General features: G+C 43.8%; 1 protein-coding gene across 1 annotated transcript in view; it reads left to right on the top strand.

The window, feature by feature from the left end:
* The window catches only part of MME (membrane metalloendopeptidase), a 31,484-nt gene extending 9,793 nt beyond the window's left edge, over positions 1 to 21,691 (top strand). Inside the window, exons 5-23 of the mRNA XM_082287734.1 lie at positions 1,002 to 1,082; positions 1,754 to 1,849; positions 1,951 to 2,069; positions 2,779 to 2,844; positions 5,453 to 5,587; positions 6,956 to 7,057; positions 8,613 to 8,749; positions 8,849 to 8,942; positions 9,592 to 9,720; positions 10,374 to 10,472; positions 10,975 to 11,055; positions 11,752 to 11,855; positions 12,030 to 12,088; positions 14,143 to 14,262; positions 14,510 to 14,643; positions 15,187 to 15,252; positions 17,336 to 17,431; positions 17,829 to 17,905; positions 20,411 to 21,691. Coding sequence (XP_082143860.1) covers positions 1,002 to 1,082; positions 1,754 to 1,849; positions 1,951 to 2,069; positions 2,779 to 2,844; positions 5,453 to 5,587; positions 6,956 to 7,057; positions 8,613 to 8,749; positions 8,849 to 8,942; positions 9,592 to 9,720; positions 10,374 to 10,472; positions 10,975 to 11,055; positions 11,752 to 11,855; positions 12,030 to 12,088; positions 14,143 to 14,262; positions 14,510 to 14,643; positions 15,187 to 15,252; positions 17,336 to 17,431; positions 17,829 to 17,905; positions 20,411 to 20,510 — 1,895 coding nt within the window. The 3' untranslated portion in view covers positions 20,511 to 21,691. The remainder of the gene's footprint in view (positions 1 to 1,001; positions 1,083 to 1,753; positions 1,850 to 1,950; positions 2,070 to 2,778; positions 2,845 to 5,452; positions 5,588 to 6,955; positions 7,058 to 8,612; positions 8,750 to 8,848; positions 8,943 to 9,591; positions 9,721 to 10,373; positions 10,473 to 10,974; positions 11,056 to 11,751; positions 11,856 to 12,029; positions 12,089 to 14,142; positions 14,263 to 14,509; positions 14,644 to 15,186; positions 15,253 to 17,335; positions 17,432 to 17,828; positions 17,906 to 20,410) is intronic.
* The last annotated feature ends 1,484 nt before the right edge of the window (positions 21,692 to 23,175 follow it).

Below are 23,175 nucleotides of genomic sequence, written 5' to 3'. Positions count from 1 at the left end.
GCAAAGCTTAAAATACTACTAGATATTTCAGGTTTTTGTGTTTGGTTCAGGACAAATTTGCCCCAAAATGTTTGCTTGGAGAAGGCTCTGGGAGTTGTGCTGCTGTGTCTGACACTGGAGTAGAGCTGAGCAGACCTGCCCTTGCTGGTATCTGCAGATCAGACCAACTGCAGTCCCCACCCTAAACCTGCACCAGCAACAGCACCAGGCAGGGGAAGGGGAAGGGGAAGGGGAAGGAGAAGGAGAAGGAGAAGGAGAAGGAGAAGGAGAAGGAGAAGGAGAAGGAGAAGGAGAAGGAGAAGGAGAAGGAGAAGGAGAAGGAGAAGGAGAAGGAGAAGGAGAAGGAGGAGGAGAAGGAGAAGGAGAAGGAGGAGAAGGAGGAGAAGGAGGAGAAGGAGGAGGAATAAAGGAGGAGGAGGAGGGGAAGGAGGAGGTCTGTCTGTGTCCACATCAGCTGAAATGCTGGAAGCTGCTCTTTGGCAGCCTTATGTCCTGCATATCTGTGTTCCATCAGAAATCCCAAAGAACAGGCAAGCCAATTTCCTACCTGTCACATCAAGAGTATCAAATTGTTCACAATCCTTTTTTTCAGGTGAAAATAACAGAGTCCAAGAAGTCGGTCTGTACTCATGTAACACTCTCCAACTCACTCTCTCCAGGCTAAATACCCTTTTTTTTACTTTGCCTATCTCCTGGTTTTGCAAGCTGTGTCTTCACAAAATAGCCTGGTTGCTTCAAACCTGTCCCTGAGAAGTCAGAGCATTTGTCTTTCACCAAGGGTGACCTACAGAGTATCTACTGACTCCTTTACATTCCACATACTAGCACAGACTGAAGCCATTGCAAGGCATTTCGCCTCCAGAGCTTCTCCCCTCAGCTTCTGAAAGGCAAAGCCTCCCTGGAGTTAGCAATGGACATGGAGCACTCCTGAGCCAGCCCTGCTCCTCGGAGCCCTGCCAGGACAGAGCAGGAATGACCATTATTCGCTGTATGTGTTTCAGATGTCCTCGACACCCCCAGCACTAATGACATCCCAGCAGTGCAGAAGGCAAAAACTCTGTACAGGTCCTGCCTAAATGAAAGTAAGTGTCCCCTGAGTCCATTGCATGCAGGATATCTAATAGCAACCACCTCAGTCAGCTACCCTTGGATCCTATTCTGTGCATAATTTTTCAGATATCCTTTGTGAAAACTAAAATGTACCTATTTCATAGAGTCCAATAAGAATGTAATCAGTAAAATTGGTATTGTACCTCCTGCTTTACTACCTCGGGTATTTTAGGTAACTCTTCAGTTACTAATTTGCTGCAGATACATAAACTCAAATCCTTTCAGTTAAATGGGAGTTAACTTCTTTTTGTAGAAATTACCAGGAATGAGGTGAAAGCTACCTGGCACATCAGGCTCTGCCACTAGAACAAAGAGCAGTAAAACTGTTTGCAGTGCTTCCTAAAGAGTATTTTTATAATTTCTGTAATACTATGAATACTTTTCAAAACTATTATTTCAAGCTATCTGCAGAGAGAAAAAAACCCCACAATACTTCTGTGTCATGGTCTCAAGGATCTGCATATGCTGTTTGTGACTGGAACATTTTTACATTAAATGTTAAAGCACAGTCATACATCAGAGCAAACTGCTGCTGTGGTGATGGGGGAAACAGTTCTCAGCTTCATTGTTCTGAACTCATTATAATATATAACATTTATGGGGTTTAAAATGTCATGGTAACTCCCTTTTTTTTTTCCAAAAGCTGTCATTGATAGCAGAGGTGGAAGGCCTTTAATTAGTTTATTGCCAAGTGTGTCTGAGTGGCCTGTAGCAACAACTAACTGGGATGCTTCCTATGGTAAGATAACCTGTGCTTATTTCCTTTTAGTTAAAATATCTAAATTATTTAATTTATTGCTTACCAAAGATAGAGACTGACTATACCTTTCATTTGCTTAGGTACTGCTTGGACAGCTGAGACAGCAATTGCACAGCTCAACTCCAGATATGGAAAAAAGGTCCTTATTAATTTTTTTGTTGGCACAGATGATAAAAATTCCACAGCACATATCATTCACGTAAGTCTGCCTGGGTGCCATGGCCTTGTTGATCATAAAAGTGCAGCAAATAACTGGAAGCACAGACATAAATGTTAACAAGGAGAAACATCAGTGATCTGAATTTGACCCCAGTACTTTGTAGATGAATTTGTGAATTCATGTAATTTTCAATTGAAATTCTGGGTTTCACAGCGCCCTGTCTGTTCTCCAAGCTGGCATCTTTGTTCTGTGCACTCATACACTGTTACCATCAGTGAGATGGGAATGACAGAGACAGAAAGGTCATCTCTGAAACCTGAACATCCAGACAAGGCAGGAGAATGTCTGGTGACTGCTGAGATGCAGCAGTTAGAGGAGCAAAGGGCCAATCTCTCCTGTCAGTGGGTAGACAGATCCATGAGCACTTCACATGTAGGAATTTCAGAGATGCAGGAGCTGCCTGGCTTGTCTCTGAGCTGTTTTGTCATCTGTACTTCACCCGTTTTCACACTGGCTACCAGTGGCTTGCAGTGTTCAGCAACAGGGAAAAAAAAGACTGAAAAGAAAAACAAAAAGTCTAAAGAGAATGAAAATAATTAAAGGTGGGCAACAGGATGAAAGAGGAACACCCCTGTGGCCAGCAGATAATTTGGCTAGTGAAGCATCAACACCTGTAGTTACTGAAAGAACAGTACAATGCTCTGCCATTTTCCCTTAAGCACTTCTCAGTTTTTATTTGTATTTACAGATTGATCAGCCTGGGCTGGGCCTGCCTTCTCGGGACTACTATGAGTGCACTGGCGCATACAAAGAGGTGAGGGGGAGCTGACACACCACTGATGACAGTTCTTGTGTTTTAGCCTGTATTTCCAATGCAGCTACTTGACTTCTTAAGACCTTTTGGAGGGAGATAAACATGAAACAATTTAGCTTTGTTATACAGCCTCTGCCAGGCTTCACAGCTGGATCAAGAACTATTCCCTGACTGTCAGAGCTGTATTAAGACAGAATATAAGAGGTCATGATCACCCCTGTTCTGTCACTGCAAAAAGGAGGCCACTTCTGAACTGTGATGGACTGGGAAATGTTGCAGATGAACTACTTCTACCAGTAATAGGCTTGGAAAGAAAACCAGAACCATTCAGAACCAAAGAGACACTTTGCTGCATGAAAGATCTGAAAAGATCACCCTCTCGTACATCAACTGCTGAGCACAAACACAGCAGCAAAAGGATGTGATGCCATAGAAATGGCTCAGATACCTGAAACCTCATATGGTCTCCTTTAATTCTTGTTTACTCATTACTTCTATGGGTCTTGTTAACCTGTTAGCACTGACACTGTATCCCTGTTGCTAATCTTGGATGTGCTTTAAGTCCTTGAGAGATGAAGTGTCTGTGCTGAAGTCATGGAGCTGAAACTGCTACTACAGTGACCTTTAATTAACCACATTCCTTCTGTGTAATTAAATGCAGAAGCAATGAGAAAGTGTACAGACCATTTGGGGTTTGTAGGTATTTTGCTGATGAGCCAACAGCTAGTAGTGATTACACTTAATTACAGATCACATGCTCATTAAGACAATCATTGCCATCTGAACTGCTCAGTTCCATGTGAGATGGCCTTTAGGAGCTGACTCACACAGCACAATCTGCTCCTTCCATGTGTTGTGTTGACTGCAGCACTGAGAGACAGTTCCTGTCCTCTGCCCTACCTGGGTATCAGCTGTGCACTGCTGAAAAGTAGAGGAGGAAGTATTCTTGAAAAACAGCTCTATCCCTGGCAGGCAGGTTCCCAGTGTCCTTCCAAGCATGACTGCTCCAAGCAAGAGCTGTTCCCCTTCCATCCTTGCTCTCTGGCAGAGCCTGCTCTTGGCTCTGGTTCCTGCTTTTTTATTCCACTCCAGGAGCTGTGCACAGCAAATACCATCTCTGCCTCCTGCTTGTTCCAGGCCTCTGCCTCCATCAAGACTTCCCACCCCAAAGCTACAAGTGGAATCTGCCAATAAGATAATTTAAAATCTTTTTCTCTTGTAAGATACAGGATGGCTCTGCTCAGACAGGAGTAATTCCGATGTCTTAAGTTTCCACTGAAATTGCTGAGATAATTTATACAGTCCAGTTGAAATTAGCTGACTTATTTCTTTGCTACCTGACTTAAGAGCTGCACTTAGGACAAAAATAAAGTCACTGATTGGTACCTAAAAATCTCTGTTAACTTACTGGTTTGAGGTAATAGCTATATTGAATTTTATGATGGTTTTTACAGGGTTGGTATGCATTGTCTTTTGTGACTTGTAGCTGTCAGTGGCTTCATGGGCTTTTCTCATTCTGAAATGATCTCTCTTGCTTGCAACTGGCACTGGGAGTTCAGCCCTTTGGGCTGCTGTGAGCCCTGTCCCTGTCCCTTCTGGCAGCTCTGTGCAAGCTGCCCGGTCCCACGGTGCCACAGCCCCAGCTGGGCACAGCCTGGCCCTGCTGGCAGGGAGGGATGCCCAGGATAGGGAATGGCTGCACACATGGAGCATTCATTAAAGAGGTGCACTCCCTGCCTTAGGAGCTGAATGTACCAAAATCCTTCTATTAATAAAGATGATGACATGTACACCTTATTAATCCTAGATCTAATCACTGCTTTGGTAGATTACATTGCATAAACCAGATTTGTTACTTGATAGCTGACCCAGCACTATGTATATTTTTTATTTGCATTGAAAAGGAATATTGAAAAGAGCATTGCTGTTGATAGAAAAATGAGTGTGACTTACCAATGAGGAATTAGAACTACATATAATAATGGAATTAGAAAAATACTGAGGTTCCATAAAATATAATGACACCTTAAGATATTTGATAGTGTGACATTTCAGAGAATTTGCTGCTGTATTTACATTCTTACCATTAGTGAACTCTTTAATGTTAAATTCATATATATTGTCTATAGTATACCTAACTTTGCATACAGCAACGTGAGTTCTAACTGTTCCAAGAAGCACTGGAGGAGGTTCACAGCTTCTAAGAGTGCTTTTCCCACAAAGCCAATTCCCTCATGTTATGTTCCTGGGAACACGGCTCTTTGGAAGCGGTATTTTTGGAAGCTGTAATTAAAGTGAGCTAGAAAAAACATGGGTGATGGTTTAAATATGGACATACAAATGTCTCATTCTAAATAATGAAAACAGTGCAGCCATTGGGAGTGTTTAGCTTTGAACAGTGCTCCAATCACTCAGTAGTGCTCCGCGAGGGAATGTTCAAAGTTAATTTCTAGTTGTGATCTAACAGTATTTCCGATAAAATCGAACTGTTTCAATAAGGAATGAAGAACTGTAGTTCATAAAAATGAAGATGAAATTTTGAAGATAATCAAGGTATGCTCTACTTTGAAGGGTTTTGTCTTTAAACTGTTCCTATTTTTTCCTGCAGGCATGTTCTGCCTACGTTGATTTCATGATTTCTGTAGCTAAACTAATCCTACAAGAAAGAAACATTTCTGTCAGTGAGAGTGAGATTTCTGAACAAATGGGAAGAGTTATGGACCTGGAGAAAGAGATTGCCAATGTAAGAAAAACATCTTTAAACTGTCCTTTAAATAACTGACTTTTTTCTTAATACCTAAGAGAGCTGACTGTAAACTGAGTTGTTAACTTCCTTGCTGATGCTATTTTGTGGGACCAGAAATGTATGGAGCCTGCTACACCTGAAGGAACAAACAGTAATACAGCTTTGTCCTGGGAGGAGCAAGGGAAAGTATTTGAGCCAGCTGTTTTCCAAGCAACAAAATGTTTTGTCCTGATCTGTTCACAGAAGCCCTGCAAGAGCAGAGAGAGACAGACTTGGATTTTGTTTAATGTGGTTTAGAGTGTGAGTTTTGGGAGATGCTTTGGGGCCTCTCCTCCCTTTGTCCTGTTTCCCCGTGGGCTGTTTGGATCCCAGAGCAGCAGATTCCCAGCCCTTGGCCTGCTGTGAACACAAAGTCATGTTTGTGCTGCACAAGCTGCTCCACAATGCTGATTGTTCCAAGGGCATTTTTAACCAAACACTGTTCTCCCTTAAAAGAAAAGGACAAAGGAAAAATAATATAATGAGTTTGACTTTGGAGAAATAGTGGGAGTTTTAACATGCATGGAGAAAACCAAAGGCATTCATGAGCAAACCATGGCTTATTATTATTAACCATTGCAGCAGGACCTGAAGGTGAGGATGACCATGAAACAGGCTGAATACATACTTTATAGCTTCAGCTATTTTTGAAGTTACGCTGATAGTAAGGTCACATACTTGGGAAAACCATTTGTATAAACTTAAACTATCTGATTTTGATTTTCTTCATTTTCCTGAGAAACACACCTCTGGGCTTGGATCAGAGATGGGCAATTACTATCAAAAAAGGAATTCACTGAAGAAAGGTTTTAAAGAGGAGTATGGAAGGAACCCCCACCTGCAATGTCCTTGCAGCAGTTGCTGCTGGTGGAGTCCAGCTGGTGCTGGGGAAGCTGCCACTGCCTGGGATTTTAATCTTTCATCCAAAACTCAGCATCAGCTTGAATGTGACTGAAGAGAGCTGGCATTGTGCTCTTCGGAATTTGTTAAAAAAAAAACACAGAAAAAAACCACTGAATGCACAATAGAATAGGAAAGAGGAAGCGGAAGAGAAGGATAGAGATAAAAGGAGGCTTGGCATAACTGATTTTTCAAAGCACTTTAAAAGGGTAAAATCTGCTATTGTGGATGCAGATGTTTAACTCAGCAGTGCAAACTCCCAGTGCCCAGAGCAGCACAGAGCTGTGTGAGCTGTGGGTTGTGCCTCCCCAGCAGTACAGCAGGTCACAAAGAACAGATAGGGCAGCAGTGCATCCCGATCAGAACCGAAACTCCTGGGAACTGACTCAATGTACTTAGTAATTTTCTCCTGATTAACTCTGACAGGCAACAACAAAATCTGAAGACAGAAATGATCCACTCCTGCTGTACAATAAAATGACCTTGGCACAACTCCAAAACAACTTCTCACTGGAAATCAATCATAAGGTGAGTGATCAATAACCTGGTATTTTAACCTCTAATTTATCACTGATGGGATTAAACAATGAAGCCTGAAATTTTTTTCTGTTAAAGACATGACATACTTGCAATTGAACAGGATCCCTGATGTGCACAGTCTTACCTACTCTTCCCATGACACTGGACTGTAAGCACATTCTGTACCCACTGCTTCTCCTAACCTGAAGGCCCATCTTCCCATCTGCCTCAACATAAAGACATAGGAAAGCACAAAGGAAAAAAAATATCCAGTGGAAGGTGCCTCTGCTCATGGTAGGGGGCTGGAACTAGATGATCTTTAAGGTCCCTTCCAAACCAAACCATACTGTGATTCTGTGATCCTATTACTTATCCTCATGGATTCAGGGCCCAGGACAAAAGTCCATCCTGTAGCCACCAACTGGTTCAGGGATGTTGTAGTGGACTACTCAGCCCCACTGTTTATCCAGAGCTGCAGATTCAGAACAAAAGTCCTGTTTGTTCAACATTCCTTCTGTAAATATTGCTCCCAGTGCAAGCAGACAGGAGCCCAGGCTGTCAGGCCCATGGAACAGGACAGTTCTCCACATCCCTCCCACTGCAGCTCCCCTGGGATGTGTCAGATCTGCTCTCACCCCGAGCCATGTGCTGTTTGTGCAGGGCAGCCTTTAATTCATGGCACCAGAGTCCAGCTGAAAACCAGCCCAAGCTTTGCTAACACAGCTCTGTCTCCTCAGGAGCATTATGTCATACTAGACATGGGTAGTTTTTATTCTCATGACTTTTATTGAGGTTTCTGAGGCCAGTGAGGTGCAATGAAACACTGTTATTCTTGGCACTTTTTCATAATCACTGCAATTTTATTGACTGTAATTCTCTGACAGTTCCCTCCTGCCTGGTTTAATTGGTTTCATAATTCATCATCTCCCACAGGTGTAGTTGGTTACCACTACAGTCATCCTGTCAGAAAACAACAACTCCTGTCATAGAATGGCATTGCCCTGGTTATTATTAGTTCCTGGGGGGGTGCTGCAGATCAGCACTAATTTAAATTTATTCCAAAATGCTCAAAAGACACTTGATGGGAGTTGGTAGCATTGTAATGCCTAAGGATAGAACAGCAATTATTCCCAAGATTAGCCTGAAGTTTGCTGCTTCTCTCTCAGACCTGCAGTGACTGTTCCTGAAAGCTTATCTGCTCTCCTCAGCTACATCCATTTGTCTGACGGAAGACATTACCTCTTCCAACAAACCTTTCCAAAGATACAGGCTGGGAAAAATCACCAACACTTTTCAAAGTAATAGGCAGAACAAAACTTTAAAAATCAACAAAAAATTGTGTTAGTTTGAAATTAAAGCAATTTCTCTACCCTTACTGCCAAATACCCCTCTGTTGACAACATTTTTAGAGCTGTAAATGATCTCAGACCAGTTATTATTACAATGGCCCCATCTATAAGTAGTGCAAATATTAGGGAAACTACAGGCAGGGCATTTGTGTCATGCAAACATATTTAAATTGTTTATGATTGAACCGTTATAATAATGCATATTGATTTTCTAGGTGTTCAATTGGTCAGAATTCATAAATGCTATCATGTCAACTGTCCAAATAAATGTTGACAACACGGAACATGTCATTGTTTACGACCCTGACTACCTTATCAAGCTCAAGTCTATTCTTGTAAAATACTCTTCCAGGTAGGTGTGTTAAGTATTCCTGGTATTTGCATTTTCTTTCCAGAAAACTTAATAAGCCTCAAAACATTACCAGCTTATTATCGTTGTTTTGTTAAACAGAGACCTTCAAAATTACATGACCTGGCGATTTGTGATGGATCTTGTCAACAGCCTCAGCCGGGACTACAAGGACACAAGGAATGCTTTCCGTAAGGTGCAGAAATTCATCTCTCCATAAGTTTTAATGATGGCTTTTGTGAGCCACAAAAGATAGGTTTTTTATGTAGGTGTAGTATATAAATATTTAATGTATTTTGGATTTTGCACACAAAAGCCAGATGTATTTGCTGAGCCTTTGCTCGAGTGTATCTATAATTTATGGGATTTATGCCTGATACTGAGTGGATTTGAAAGCACTGCTCTGGTACTTGGTCTCTTGTTTTTTCTGAATCTAAGTGAATCCCCATTTTGGTATCAGAACAGTCCCATTTATTTGCAAGGGATTACAGTTCTGACTGACTTGTTACAAACTCTTCATCATCCAAAGGAATTTATTCCAAGGCAAACTTTATGGCCCCAGTCTTGGTTTTCAGTCATTCGATCCTGCTGATAGCTTAGTGCTTTTACGGAAATGCTGAGCAATTTCAGCAGTTGGACATGGAAGTTCTTTGTATGTCCACAGCAGAGCTTCTTCCTCTGTAAGAATTTTGCTAATGCTCCTCCCATTACAGAGTGAGTCCACCTAAGTGCCCTAACCAGGAGTATGAATGACCTAGGTGTATGAAGGTCGAGGAGGCTGCTCTGAATCATACAGCTGCCACTCAGTCGCTGTGCCCACTTGCCCTGATGTCTGTGTCCCACAGGCCCTTTATGGCACCACCTCCGAGACTGCTGTGTGGCGCCGCTGTGCCAACTACGTCAACGGGAATATGGAGAATGCCGTGGGCCGGCTCTACGTGGAGGAGGCCTTTGCTGGAGACAGCAAACACGTGGTAAAGCCTTCAGCCACTCAGCCTGAGTGCCACCAAAGTGGCCCTTTATCATCACCATGCACTTCTTGACACAGCTTTGATTGCACTTTTTATTACAGTGTAATCAAAGTGGGTTTGATTTTTAAGTTTTATTGAAGTGTTAATAACGGTTATTACAAAGGTTTAAAAATCCAAGTTTTTATTACAGTACAGTGTGAAATGTGAGGCTTGCACGTGCACAGCTGGAGGGAGAGAGGCACCTGTCTGCTCCCGTGGCTCTCTGAGCCAGGTCCATGGGTGGGCTGTGCATGAGCTAATCCTCACATCCCAGGAGCAGCACTCGCTGGCACCAGCAGTCACTGCTGTTCTTTGAGACTGATACTCATTCACATCCTGCTGCCACTGGCAGGGGCAATTGGTTATTTCTGTTTGCCTTCAGCCACACAGAAAATTCCTGAAAATGGACCTGAAGTGAAGCCTTAGTTGACTGCGATCACCACTGGAATCCTGGTGTGAAAGAACCCATTTTTGGGGTTGGCATAAACACAGTGATTCCATCAGATGCACAGCATCCAGTAGGGCGATGTCTGTCAGGTTTTGGTAACCTGAATGACTGAACAGCATTGCCTGCCATCTTACTCTCTGGGTTTGTAACATTCTGATGTCTTTTCCAGGTTGAAGAAATGATTGCAGATATACGTGATGTTTTTATAAAAACCTTAGATGAACTTCCCTGGATGGATGCAGAGACCAAAAAGAGAGCAGAACAAAAAGTAAGTTCTGTCTTAAATATTGGTAATGTGTAGTCCTATAAATATCAGTATTTCAATTGTTTGTCCCAACAAAAATTAAGCAGTAACTTCTATCACTATATTATAATACAAACACAGTTATAGTTGTGTTTATAAGGCACAGCATCTTAGGATTCCGTGGGAAGGGGCCTCTGGAGATAGGCACCCAAAATAGGAGGAACTTGTATACAAGATTAAGACCTTTCAGGCAAATCGGTGATTAAGGAGCTAGATAATTAATATCTACAGGAAAATAGTACTGAAAATGAGAAGGAATGATTTCTGGTGATTTGACCAGGTATTAGAAGCAACAGGATAAAACCCATAAATTAGTGCTTTCAATGAATAAAAAATGTAAACAAAACCTATATATAATTAACATCCTGTGGTTTCTGCAGTAGCTTCCATATTGCCTTTCTTATATAATTTATGATTTAAAAACATGGCTGGATTTGCTATGGATATCAAATTCCCTTGTCCCTAGGCAACAGCAATTAGAGAGAGGATTGGTTATCCCGATGAGATTGTGACCGATGACAACAAGCTCAACAGTGAGTACCAGGAGGTAAGTTTGCACAATAGGCAGGAGAATTAGAAAACGGTCTTCAGAGAAAAAAATGTGCATTTGCCTTCCTTACCACACCAAACGTTGTGTACCTGCACAGAACAGCCCCGTGTGTGCCCCGCTGCAGGGGGAAGGGAGGAGGTGTGACCAGCCAGCCTGGTAGAGCTGACCCAGCACCGATGTGCCAGGATCTGATGGCATTCCAAGGCCATGTATACATTCTAGAGGGATTATGTGAGGATAAGCATGGAGCCAGTGGTGTGCCGTGCAGCACTGCATGTGGCACAGACTGATCCAACACTGGGTGCAGTGGATGCCCAGGCACGGAGCTGACTTGTGTGTTTCATCAGAGGTGGAACTGCTCCTTGCCAAACTGGCAGCTACTGGTTTGCAACAGGAAGCTCCAGAGGTTAAGGTCAACACCAAAAATTGCTGAACTCCACTCAAAATATGTATAGAAAGAGAGAACGAAGAGCTCTGGAAAAAATACCCAGCTGCTAACATAGATCCAGCTACAATACCATCTCTGTGATGTAGCAGAGCTCTGCAAACCAAGGTCTAATTGTAGATCAAAAAATACTCTTAGAAATGTGTTGCTTAGCTCATCATGCTTAAGACTAGCTTTTCCTGATCCATGTGTCTTTTATCCCAAATCAGTAACACCACCACTAACTCCTTTTCCCCCTTTCTTTTTAGTTGAACTATAAAGAAGAAGAATACTTTGAAAACATTATTCAAAATTTAGTATTTACCCAGAAGAAAAGGTTGAAAAAGCTTAGAGAAAAGGTGGACAAAGAGGAGTAAGTATTTATTAATATTTTGTCTAGTCTTTCATCCAGTTTGCACAGGAGAAGGTACCTTCCAATTTCAAATATTCTGTGATTCTCTTATACAGTTTCTAGGCTTATTCTTGCAATCATTAACTTTGCCATTAACAACTGAAATTCTAATGTTTATTCTTCTGCTGTTACCAGGTGGATAAGTGGAGCTGCAGTTGTCAATGCTTTTTACTCAGCAAGTAGGAATCAGATAGGTAAGTTTTACCAATTTACTGATGTGATTCAGATTTAATGTCCAAATTATCCATTTTATATATACGTATGTATGTATGTACTTTTAAAACCAGGAAGTGAGTGATCTTGATATTACAAATCTGAGTATAAAGATTCCTAATGTCAGCCTACCCAAAACCATCCATGGAAATAAAAAACCCCATCTGTTCTGGCTAAAAATTAGAACCAAATGGAGGCCCCAAGGTTTCTCACATTGTGAACCATCCCAGCTCCCTTCACAGTGCTGCAAGGCTCACAAGTGTCACAAAACATTTCACAACATTAATTATGCTTCTCGATATTTCTGTCACATCCATTCTGCAAATAGCATTTAAATTTTAGTTATCCAAATGTCACAGACTGCAGTGTCCTTTCTAGGCCATCAGTGAGGTATTGTGATCCACCTGTAACTCCTGAAAACAAATCTAAAAAAATGGAAAAACCTTGTCCTGCAGGGCTCTGCACAGAAATGAAACATTATTTCTTGATGTGAGCATTTAGCTCTTTACGGAACAGTTAACACAAAAACTTTCAGAAAGCTTTGTTTAAAATAGCTTTGTTCAGTAATTTGTAGGAAAGGAATCATGATGTGGAAGACTGAAACTGGTGACTGGCAGTTAATGTGAGTCATAAATTCTTACCTCATCCTTTAACTATGGCATGCACAGGATAATTAAAGCAGTCTGATCTTTAGAGTGATGTCTGAATTAGCTTAGAACTAGACTTTAAAAAAAAAACCCTCTAAAGAGCAGTTCTGTGCATGATGTGTAGGGAACTTGGAGCTGTTACTACCTTTAAGTGTGGTCTGACCTGCACTGCTCCATCAGCAGCTCAGACTGTAAGGAAGCCACTCAGCTTCCCAAATCCAGCTGAGCTGCTGCTGCCCAGGCAGCCCCACTGTGTGTTCCCTCAGGTAGCAGCTGGCTCTGAGGCTGCACAGCCCCGAGTCCCCATCCCGCTGGCAGCGCTTGCACAGCCAGCAGCTCCAGAGAGAGCTCCTCTGCTGGGGCCCTGCACACACCGTGGCACTTACACTGCTCTTCCTGTCCGTGCTTTCTGGTAACAGCATGGAACATTGGGATATTTCATTCCATAGCAAACTAGCACTGTACTGGGATTGCTGTGACAGCAGCTTGCACAGGCAGCGGAACTGGGTTATTTCTAACCTGTTTATTATTTTCTAGTTCTTGCATGGTTCTTTCTCCTCCTGAAAGAAAGCCCTAGAACCGAACTGGATTTATACTGAAATTCAAGAAGTATCATTCTTCTTTCTTTTGCTGTGTGAGAACTGTCACCCAATTCCTCCTGTCTGTTCAATTGCTGTAGAGTTACATCCACCTCCTTCCCAGGGAGAATTAATACTTTATATTACGGTGGCAGCAGGGGGAAAGGAAAAGGCCTTCACGAGATACTAAAGTGGAACTGAATATTTTATAGTGTTTTATTACTCTTAATTTATAAAAGATCATAACTGCAACATGGTTTCTTTTTAACTGAATTGTTTCTTAGAAGCCTAGAAAAATGAGTAGAATAGTGGGTAAAAAGAACTGCTTTGTCCCAGTTCTTTTATTGCCAGCTTGGCCTATTTTTATTGATTCTAGTGGGAGTTACTTGTATTTTCAGGGGAAGAATAAATTCCTGTCTCCGAGATTGATTTGTGATGGAATGATCAAATAATTTATTCTTCTTGGGGGACACCCTCCCACTTCTCACAATGTTGTGAGGTTTGTTTAATGATGAGACAGAAGTCTGTGAATGCTGAGTGATGTAAATTGGAACAAACTGCTTTTTTCGCAGAGCAACATAGTAACAAAGCAAATGCTGGTCATGGTTTTGGAAGTGTCTGAAGAGGGGAGTGATCCTGCTGCTCTGTTCCTTCTGCCCTGCAGCAGTCCCATGCGTCAGTCACTTAGTGCTGCTGGGAGATCAGAGGGGACAGCGTGATTTTGGTTGAAGGCCATAAAAGTGGTCTGGCCCCACTGCACATGCAGGATAATGAGGCAGGGTCTTAACTGTGCTGTGGCTTTTTTTTCAGTCTTCCCTGCAGGCATTTTGCAGCCCCCTTTCTTCAGTGCATCCCAGCCCAAATCTCTGAATTATGGTGGCATAGGAATGGTCATCGGGCACGAGATCACACACGGCTTTGACGACAACGGTGAGGCACTGAGCTTCTAGTGACAAAACACTCAATGCACAGGGTGTTTTACATGCTTTAGTGCTCAATCCTTCCAGGGAGCACATAAAAGGGAGATGAATTTCTGTATGTAAGATCAAGTCTGGATTTCTGAGGCATTACAGTACTGCTCTCCCAAAAGCACAATCCAAAGCCTTACTTGCTCCCTCCTCACTGCACCAAACCCTGTTTTCCTGTATAAATAATTCTGTTTAACGTACTGTTACAGGCAGGAATTTTAATGAGAATGGAGACCTTGTGGACTGGTGGACTGAAGAATCAGCACGGAATTTCAAGGAGCTGTCCCAGTGCATGGTGTACCAGTATGGGAACTTCTCGTGGGACCTGGCGGGTGGACAGAACGTAGGTCCTGTTTGTGTGGCTCCCCATGCTGGTTTGATGAGACAGCACTGCTTGCAGTGCTACATGGAACGAACAAGAAGTTATTTCTCTCAATTCTACTGGCTGGTTTTTTACAGCCTGACAATGTATTCCGTTGCACAGGATAGGGAAAAGATAGAACTCCCAGCCCTGAGGTTTTCCCAAAATGTGTTGAAGTGTTGGGACTCAGAGAGAGGCCAGTAAAAATAGAGAAGAAAATTTTACCATATTTTTCTGCCCTTTTATTCACACGTTAAATTTAAAGGATGATTCTAGATTTTGCAGCTTTGACTATCATAAATCAGTATGTTGGGCTAAAGGTTAAGAATATATTTTTTAAAAAATAAAATTAGAGATTTCCCATTACCGAAGCTTCATCATCTTCAGTGATATTTGACTGACTTAGGAATCTTCAGATTTTAAGGTAATTCTTGCCTTTAGAAAGTGGAAAATGCACAAAGCTTGGTGTAGGTCTCGGATGAGCTCTTTTTTCAGAAACCAATACTTTTCCTTTCTATTTTACAGCTGAGTGGAATCAACACACTAGGAGAAAACATTGCTGATAATGGGGGTGTGAGACAAGCATACAAGGTAAGAAGTATCCATTTTTCTGTTTTAGCTGAAGCTGTCAGAGATTAAGAAAATCAGTTTCAGAGCCTTGGAAGAAGAAACATGTTTCTGTGTTAGGGACAGGACTAGACCTACTGTGCCATCAAGACATGGATTAAAGCTCTTGGCCAGCTGAAGTATTTCCCTCATCCTGTTAATCATGTCAGGCTACATATTACCTGTTCCTAGGGAACTCTTCTTAAACTAACTTTTTTTTTTTTTTTTCCATTGTGAATGAGGAATGTGTGGAATGGAAACATTCACTGGCTCACACTTGGACCATGACCTAACTGAAGTGCTGACACCAGCAGCTGTCTGCTGCTGGCTGTCTTTTTCACCAGCTCTTTTATGGCAAGAAGGAGGAGCAGAATGACTTTCTTCTGACCCATAAACATAAACAAAAACTTTGCTGTTCATCTTGTAAAGGTGTCTTGCGTCCTCTGTGCTGGTATCCCAAGACATCAGAGACACTGGACTCCCTGCACTATGCCTTCCATGGGAGCTGGATGCTTTTTGGCTTTCCTTTCCTTCTCTTCCTGAAACAGCTGCTGGACTCTGTAGATTGGCCACCATTGAGACTGACAGTCAGAGAGACACAGGTTCTTTTTGTGAACATGGTCTGGAAGAGAGTAGCGAGTCAGCTTCTCTATCAGCTCTTCTTGTTATTGACAAATCTGATGGCTGCAAGCCTCAACAGCACTATCCTCCTTCTCCTTCCCTGAACACATTGTTCTGTGGCAAAATACTCAACACTTGACAATGGACTGCTGGCACTGCTCAACAAAGAGCCCCTGGGATGCATGGGCCAACTCACTCTTCTCCAAGTTCTCACTGGAAATGGATATGTTTGAGGGCAAAGACAATTGATAATGAGAGTTTAAAGAATGATTTGGAAGCCTAAAAGAGGCATCAGGCTTATTAGATTAGACTGATCTTCAGTTACTGGAACATTTGTGCAAAGTACAAAGCCATGAAAGGGGACATGCTTTCTGAAAGGAATGGGAGTAGCCAAAAAAATTAGGTCAGAAATATTAAAAATTATTATGACATCATATAAATAGTAAAAAAGGTCCAAAAGGAATCTTGAGAGGTCAATATTCCACCCCTCTCTCCATGCAGGTAGAATCAACCCCTTCTGTATCCTTCCAGCCTCCCACAGGAGCATTCCCACTGCCTCCTCGTGGCACTCCCAGTGCCACCATGGCTCTGCTTCCAACAGTGCAAACACAACAATCTGCTCCTTTCTCTCCTGTGACCTTTCACATATTTGAAGACTTACATGCTTCAAGGCCCAGACTTGTCTCCTTTAGACTAAACAAACCCAATTCTTTCGATCTTTCCTCATAGGTCATGTTTGCTAGACCTCTGCTCATTCTTGCTGCTTTCTTCTGGACTCTCTCCAGTTGGTTCACATCTTTCTTGAAGGGCAGTGCCCAAAACTGGACAGAGTGCTCCAGCTGAGGCCTGGCCAGTGCCAAGTGGAGTAGCAGGATTACTTCATGTATTTCATATAAGCCACTCCTGTTTACACATCCCAATACAACACTTGCCTGTTTTGCAGTGCTGTGGCACTGTTGGCTCTCGTTCAGCTGTTATCCACTGAAACTTCCAGAGCCTTTTCCATGGACCTGCTATCTGCTTATTCCTCAGCTGCACTTGGGCAGTACTTTGGCACTGACCTCAGGCAGAGCATTTCTCCAGCATCTTTCATCAGTGATGATACACTAACAACACATCGTTTGACACGTCTCCATAAGAAACATGAAAGCAGCTGTTCTTCCTATGGCAAGGTGTTAAAGTCTTCTGCAATTCACTTAAAAAAAACCAGACCCCCAAAAACCCACAGTGGAAAAAATCTCTTTTTCATAATGCAGCATTAGATAATTGACAGCACAGTACTAAGAAATGGCCCTGTGGTCTTCTGCTTCAAGGTGGCATATGTGGGATGGATGGCCAGGGAGACAACGATTAATTATGTCAAAGAATCCATGTTCCTCCTTGTCATCATTTCATTTTGACTGTCTGGGCTCAAAGTGATAACATTTCTATTCACTTCATTCTACAGGCTTATGAAAACTTTGTGAGAAAACATGGAAAAGAAAAACTTCTTCCTGGTCTCGACATGAACCACAAACAGCTGTTTTTTCTGAACTTTGCACAGGTATCCTTCTTGTCTGAGGGCTTTGAAAACCACTTGACATTACAGTTTAACAGCAAGTCAGAACAGGCTGACTCCCATGGGCTAACTAAGAGCTGGCAGAGCTGCAGAGCTGAGCAGTGTTCACTGCAAAGCAGTGAAAATAAAGTCTTGTTAGATGATTTTTATCTTCCGTAAAGAAATTAATTCAGTACTCATAAGCCTGGTAGGGTTTCTTGTGCCTAAGTGCCTTTGTCTGAGGTCAGTGACATACTTTTTTTAACAAAATACACCTTTTCTTCTCTATGTTGTAATGTGGAATTTATTCTCATGAACTTTAGGTGTTTCGTAGTTAAATGACAGCAGATCTCTTCCAGTACAATCTTAGGGCTAATGATGCTTTCCTTCGTTACCTGTGCAGGTCTGGTGTGGAACATACAGACCAGAATATGCAGTGAACTCCATCAAGACAGACGTGCACAGCCCAGGCAAATTCAGGTCAGCACAGCCAACAATGCTCAGTGCAGTCCCAAAGTGTAACACCTCTGTAACACGGCTGTTTGTGGTGGAACTGAAAGGATGCTGCCCAAGGGCTGGGCTGCCCTTCCCAGGGGAGGTTTAACATACACACATTGAAAGGCAGAGCACACTGGAGCTGTTTAACAGGAGACAGATGGGCTGGGCTGTCCCTGTCCCTTCCAGCCCAGCACTGCCCTGTGCTGCACCAACAGGCAAAGCCCTTCCCAGGAAGCTCCACAGGCAGAGTAAGGATGTGGGACAGTTGTCTCATCCTTGAGAAGATCCAACTTAATTCAACAGGACACACACACCATCACCCGGCTGTCACTGTGCAACTGTTACAGCAGAGTCCCAGTGCCTGTGTCTGGAATCCAGGCCTCATTCACAAGTCCCCTGGCTCCCACAGTTGCGCCTGGTAAGGTTCTTTTACACCAACAGCACAGATGGAGTTTTGTCCTCCACTGAAGTTGCAGGTAAAATCAGTGAGAGATCCCTGACCCTCACTCTTAACAAACCCATGTGCTGTGGTACAACAGCAGATGTGTATTTTGTGTCTGGTGTGCTCAGCCAGCCTTCCCAAGATCAGCTGGGCTCAATTCAGTAGAGCCATGCAGGAAATGTGCCTGCTCAGAGTGGAAGGTTTTGGGCCAGACTAGGATCTTTTCTTTTTATCTGAAGTCAGAGCAGCCTATTCATCAGCAGTGTAACAATGTGCTCTAATAAACCTGTTTGGTCCAATGCCACGAGATCAGTGGTAGTGCAGCCATCACAGCATCTGCTGGCTCTGGAAGGCTGAGTCATCTCCCAGCTCCATGTCCATAATAGCCAAGTTCTCTGCTGATACGATCCACTACAATTATTTCAATATCTTTCTTTCAACAGCCTTTCACCAAATCTTGTTTATCCCACACACTCAAATATTTAGTGAAAGCAGCGACTGTTCCTTGCCTGGTTTCATTGCGGGTGGGTTGTACTATCTGGGGTCTCTCCCAGAGGCAGTTTGTGCACCAGATCCTACAATCATTCCTGTCTGGTCTCAGTGCTAATGAGGCTCCAGAAGCTCTTCAGAGCCTCGGTACATCTGATTTGGATGAGGCACAAGGCCTTTGAAGTACACTAGTTCAGCATCTCAGTGTAACAAGCTGTGTTTGTGTGTACCCTGGATAGATTACGTTGTGTTGTGCTGTCTGTACCTCGGTCGGACAGGCTATAAACTTTATATGCAATGATGCAAGTGTTCATGAGAAACCAGACAACATTCTTAGAATGAGAATTCTTAGAATTCTCATTTACAGGGTGAGGCCCCCTAAGAGCTCTAAAATAGAAAGCATGTCATGAGACATACCCACAAAATTAACACCTAATAACATACTGTACAAGGGTCACAAAGGCTCCCAACGTGTCTTTTTCAATTATTATTTGGGGAGTGGGATGAGCCTTTTCAACACCTGCTGCACTGACACTCCTTACAAGTAGGACAGGCAGCTCGTTAAAAAAATTGTTAATTGCAGAGCATCCCATTTTAGCAGTTCTAGTTCATTGGAACAGTGAAGTACAGCTAGATCACCAAAATGCATGACTTTTTTGATAACCCTTTTTCTGTGCCATCTCCTGTTCCACTGCTGGCTCCCAAGACCAGGGAGTCACTTTTGGCCTTGTACAACAATTGAAGTGTTGCAGGTGTCACTGCTGAACTTCACCTCAGCTTCTGTGGGCATATCCTGGTTCTAATGATCAGCATAATTCTCAGAATAACCATGAATTACTCAAAGAAAGAGTTCTTTAAAGAACTGGGCCACAATCAGTGTCCCTCAGTATCTGTATTTGACACTGGAGGCTGTTTCCCTGCATAGGTATGTTCCTGAAGGAACAAGTGACTCTTAGCAGATCTACTCACACATGTTCACAATTACACATATAAAATCAGCCTTAGCTGGAATGGCCCCATACTCACTTCCCATGTTCAGTTCAAAGCCATTGTTTGTATGAATCTTTTTGCCAGGAAACTCATTCACTGGAAAATCTGTGCAGAACGCCCAGAGGAGCAGTATGATCTCAGTTAAAACTTGGTTGGTGTAAAAATGTAAATGAACATTCACTGACAAGTTACCACCACAGCCCGTGACCTCAGGGTCTTGTTTTCCCTTCACCAAGAAACTTGTCAGCAAAACGTAGCTGAAAAAATCCTTAGTGACAACTATTGACAAGCAAGAAATCTGTTCTAGGTGAAAGAACTGGCTTGTGAGAGCCAGCCATGAGGAGAAGACAGGTCCTGTATTTTTCGGGTTGCAGTAGGGGCAAGACAAACTGAAGAAAAAAACACAGCCAGCCCTTGAGGTGAAACGAAGCAACAGTCTGAGCTCAGCAACAGGGTGTTCCCCACACTACTGTGAGGTGACAAAAACCAAATTACAAAATATGGGTCATGTTGTATGTTTCAAACCAAGGCGAGCAGCAATGACAGCATGTTGCTTTGTTTTAAAGGGTCCTGGGATCACTGCAGAACTCCCCAGAGTTTTCAGAAGCCTTTTCATGCACCACGAGAGACAACATGGATCCTGCTAAGAAGTGCCGCGTTTGGTGATGGACTGCAAACCTCACATCTCAAGGACCTTTCCAGGAAAAGAGACCTTTCCAATTGATTTTGGAAAGGGGAGGAGGGAACAAAACTGAGGGGAATATGCTAGAGAGATGACTGTAATTTTTGGTAAACATGCAAACCCCAAATCATCACCCATCACAGCACTGAAGAAGGACTAAGGCGCTTCTCCTCCCCGGAAACTTGTAGGACTCAACTCACCTGGCAGTGCTCAGCAACACTTCACCTGTAGTTTTAATCCTGCCCCCACAGCCAGTGGCTTTTTGGATTCATTTTAAAATGGCAAAGCATAACACATGATCTCCCCCCGGACGGTGAATGCAGATTTCTGATCGGGGGAGGAAGGAAATACTCAGTAACACACATTTTAGCCATCATGACATGATAGAGAGATGATGGTTTATCTCCCAGTGTCAGACTTTGTACCCTGTGCTGTTATGGGAAATCTGTTCTACCAAATGTTTTCATTTTTACTTGAAACCATTTACACAAGAGGAGTCCAAAGACATGCTGTACTTAAGTAACTTGTCACTAATTACTCCAGCGTGTATTACCTGAAGTCCCTATTTACAACAGTTTATTTACAGCTTTCCAGCCCAACTGAAATTGTAGGTAATTTATTAATTTCTGTACCTATAATCTGTAAGATTGTGATCAAAGACCCTTTCACAATTTTCTAAGCTTTTTCTTGCTTTCTCTAAAGTTGCTCTTTTTTAAAGTTTCTAGTAATGTATAAATCATAGTTTTTATATTTAAATCTTGAGCTACACTTTTGACTTGAAGTATTGTAACATATTTTATCAGTGGCTGCATAGAACTGGGAAATTGGAGTAAAGCATGGTATCAGGCAATAAGATAAAGCCTACAAAACTGAGTTCTCCAATGGAGGGCACCAACATTGGAGTTTTCAGGCTGACTCTGTCAGTGCTTAGGCTCTGATCCTGCACATAACTTGTACATGTTCTGATTAATGTCAGTCCTCTCATCAGGAAAGCTGCACAGCTGATTGCACGAGTCTGAAGGAGCTTTAGGTAAGAAGGTAAAAGGCTTTAAATCTGCAATGATAGGTATTAAACATCCTCATGCAGATTTCAAAGGAACTTACTGCTTTGTTTATCAAAGCAAAGACATTCCCAAACCAAGTACCAGATACCTCAGATGACTGCTACAATAGGTCTATTTAAAAACCTATGTCCTTTTAGCTTTCTGAGTTTGTCATCTGATCAAAACATTTTGATAATAAACTGAAATTATGAGCCAAATGCAGTGTGTGTTCTTCATAGGAATTATAAAAATACAAAACAAAAATTCTCTGCAAATGAATGTCTGCACTTGCCCCTGAGCCCCGCAGCTCAGGAAACACAGACCACAACAAAAAAAATCCTTCACACAACTCCCCGCATTGGCTTTGCGCAGGAACGAGCCTCTCACAGAGAGGGGAAACCCAGAGCTCCTCTGTTTTCACACAGAAACCAACACTTCCCCCAGCTTTGCACAGAACAAGGACAAAAAAAAGCCCGCAGCGCTCTGAGGATGCTGGAACGGGGCTGGAGACTGAGGGCGAGCAGCGCCAGGCGGACCCTGCGCAGGTGAGGGAGCGCCCTCCCCTGGGCTGTGCCCTGCGGCCCCGCCGCCGCCAGCGCCGCCCGGGGCTCCTACCTGAGCCGTGCCCGCCGAGGGCCCGGGCGATCCGGGGCTCCAGGTGCCGTGCCGTGCCGTGCCGTGCCGTGCCGGGGCCGGGGCCGGGGCCGGGGCCGGGGCTCGCACCGGGGCAGCCGCGCTGGAGCGGGGCCGGGGCGGCTCCGAGGGGCTCCTGAGGGCCCCGGGCAGGTGAGGGAGCGCCCCCCGCGGCAGCGGCGCACGCACGGCCGGGGGTGAGGGGCGCTGGGGGCTGGCGGCCGGAGCCGCTCGGCCTCTGCCCCGGGCCGGGGCCGTCTGTGCGGCAGGAGAGGCACGGCCGGAGCCGCTCGGCCTCTGCCCCGGGCCGGGGCCGTCTGTGCGGCAGGAGAGGCACGGCCGGAGCCGCTCGGCCTCTGCCCCGGGCCGGGGCCGTCTGTGCGGCAGGAGAGGCACGGCCGGAGCCGCTCGGCCTCTGCCCCGGGCCGGGGCCGTCTGTGCGGCAGGAGAGGCACGGCCGGAGCGCAACGCGCCCTGCAGCCTCTGTCCTTGGCGTGGGACTGGGAATGTCCCACAATAAACCCTGGTTCACAGGCAGGTGTTATTCGCACGGCACCACTCTGCACCACGGACAGGAATGCAGTCATGCTCTGTGTCCACCAACACCCTTAGATGGGATTACAAGCATTGAAAGAATATAAACATGAGCGTGGAAAAGTTTCCAGGATGCCACAGGCAGCATCCCAGGACAGGGGGACAGAGACTCCTCCCCACTCAATTTACTCCAAGAGCTGTTCAGGGGAAACAGGGAAAGCCAGGCAGAGGCCGTGGGGCAAGCCTGGCATTATACTGTAACAATATTGTAGTGGCCTGACATGGTGACAAAAACTGAAGCTATCACCTCACTTTAATAGTGTAGCACCAGCATTTTGCAAGAAATCTGAATGTGCATGGTTTTTTCCCCCTCAATCACCAGCATCTCTGTGAGAGAAAAGAACCCAGCTCTGAAACACTCGTTTGATTTTTCAGGAAT

The sequence above is a fragment of the Coloeus monedula genome (assembly GCF_965178545.1).
Source record: "Coloeus monedula genome assembly, chromosome: 10".
NCBI classification, from domain to species: Eukaryota; Metazoa; Chordata; class Aves; order Passeriformes; family Corvidae; genus Coloeus; species Coloeus monedula.
The sequence above is the reverse complement of the archived record's forward strand: the minus strand, read 5'-3'. Positions and strand labels throughout refer to the sequence as shown.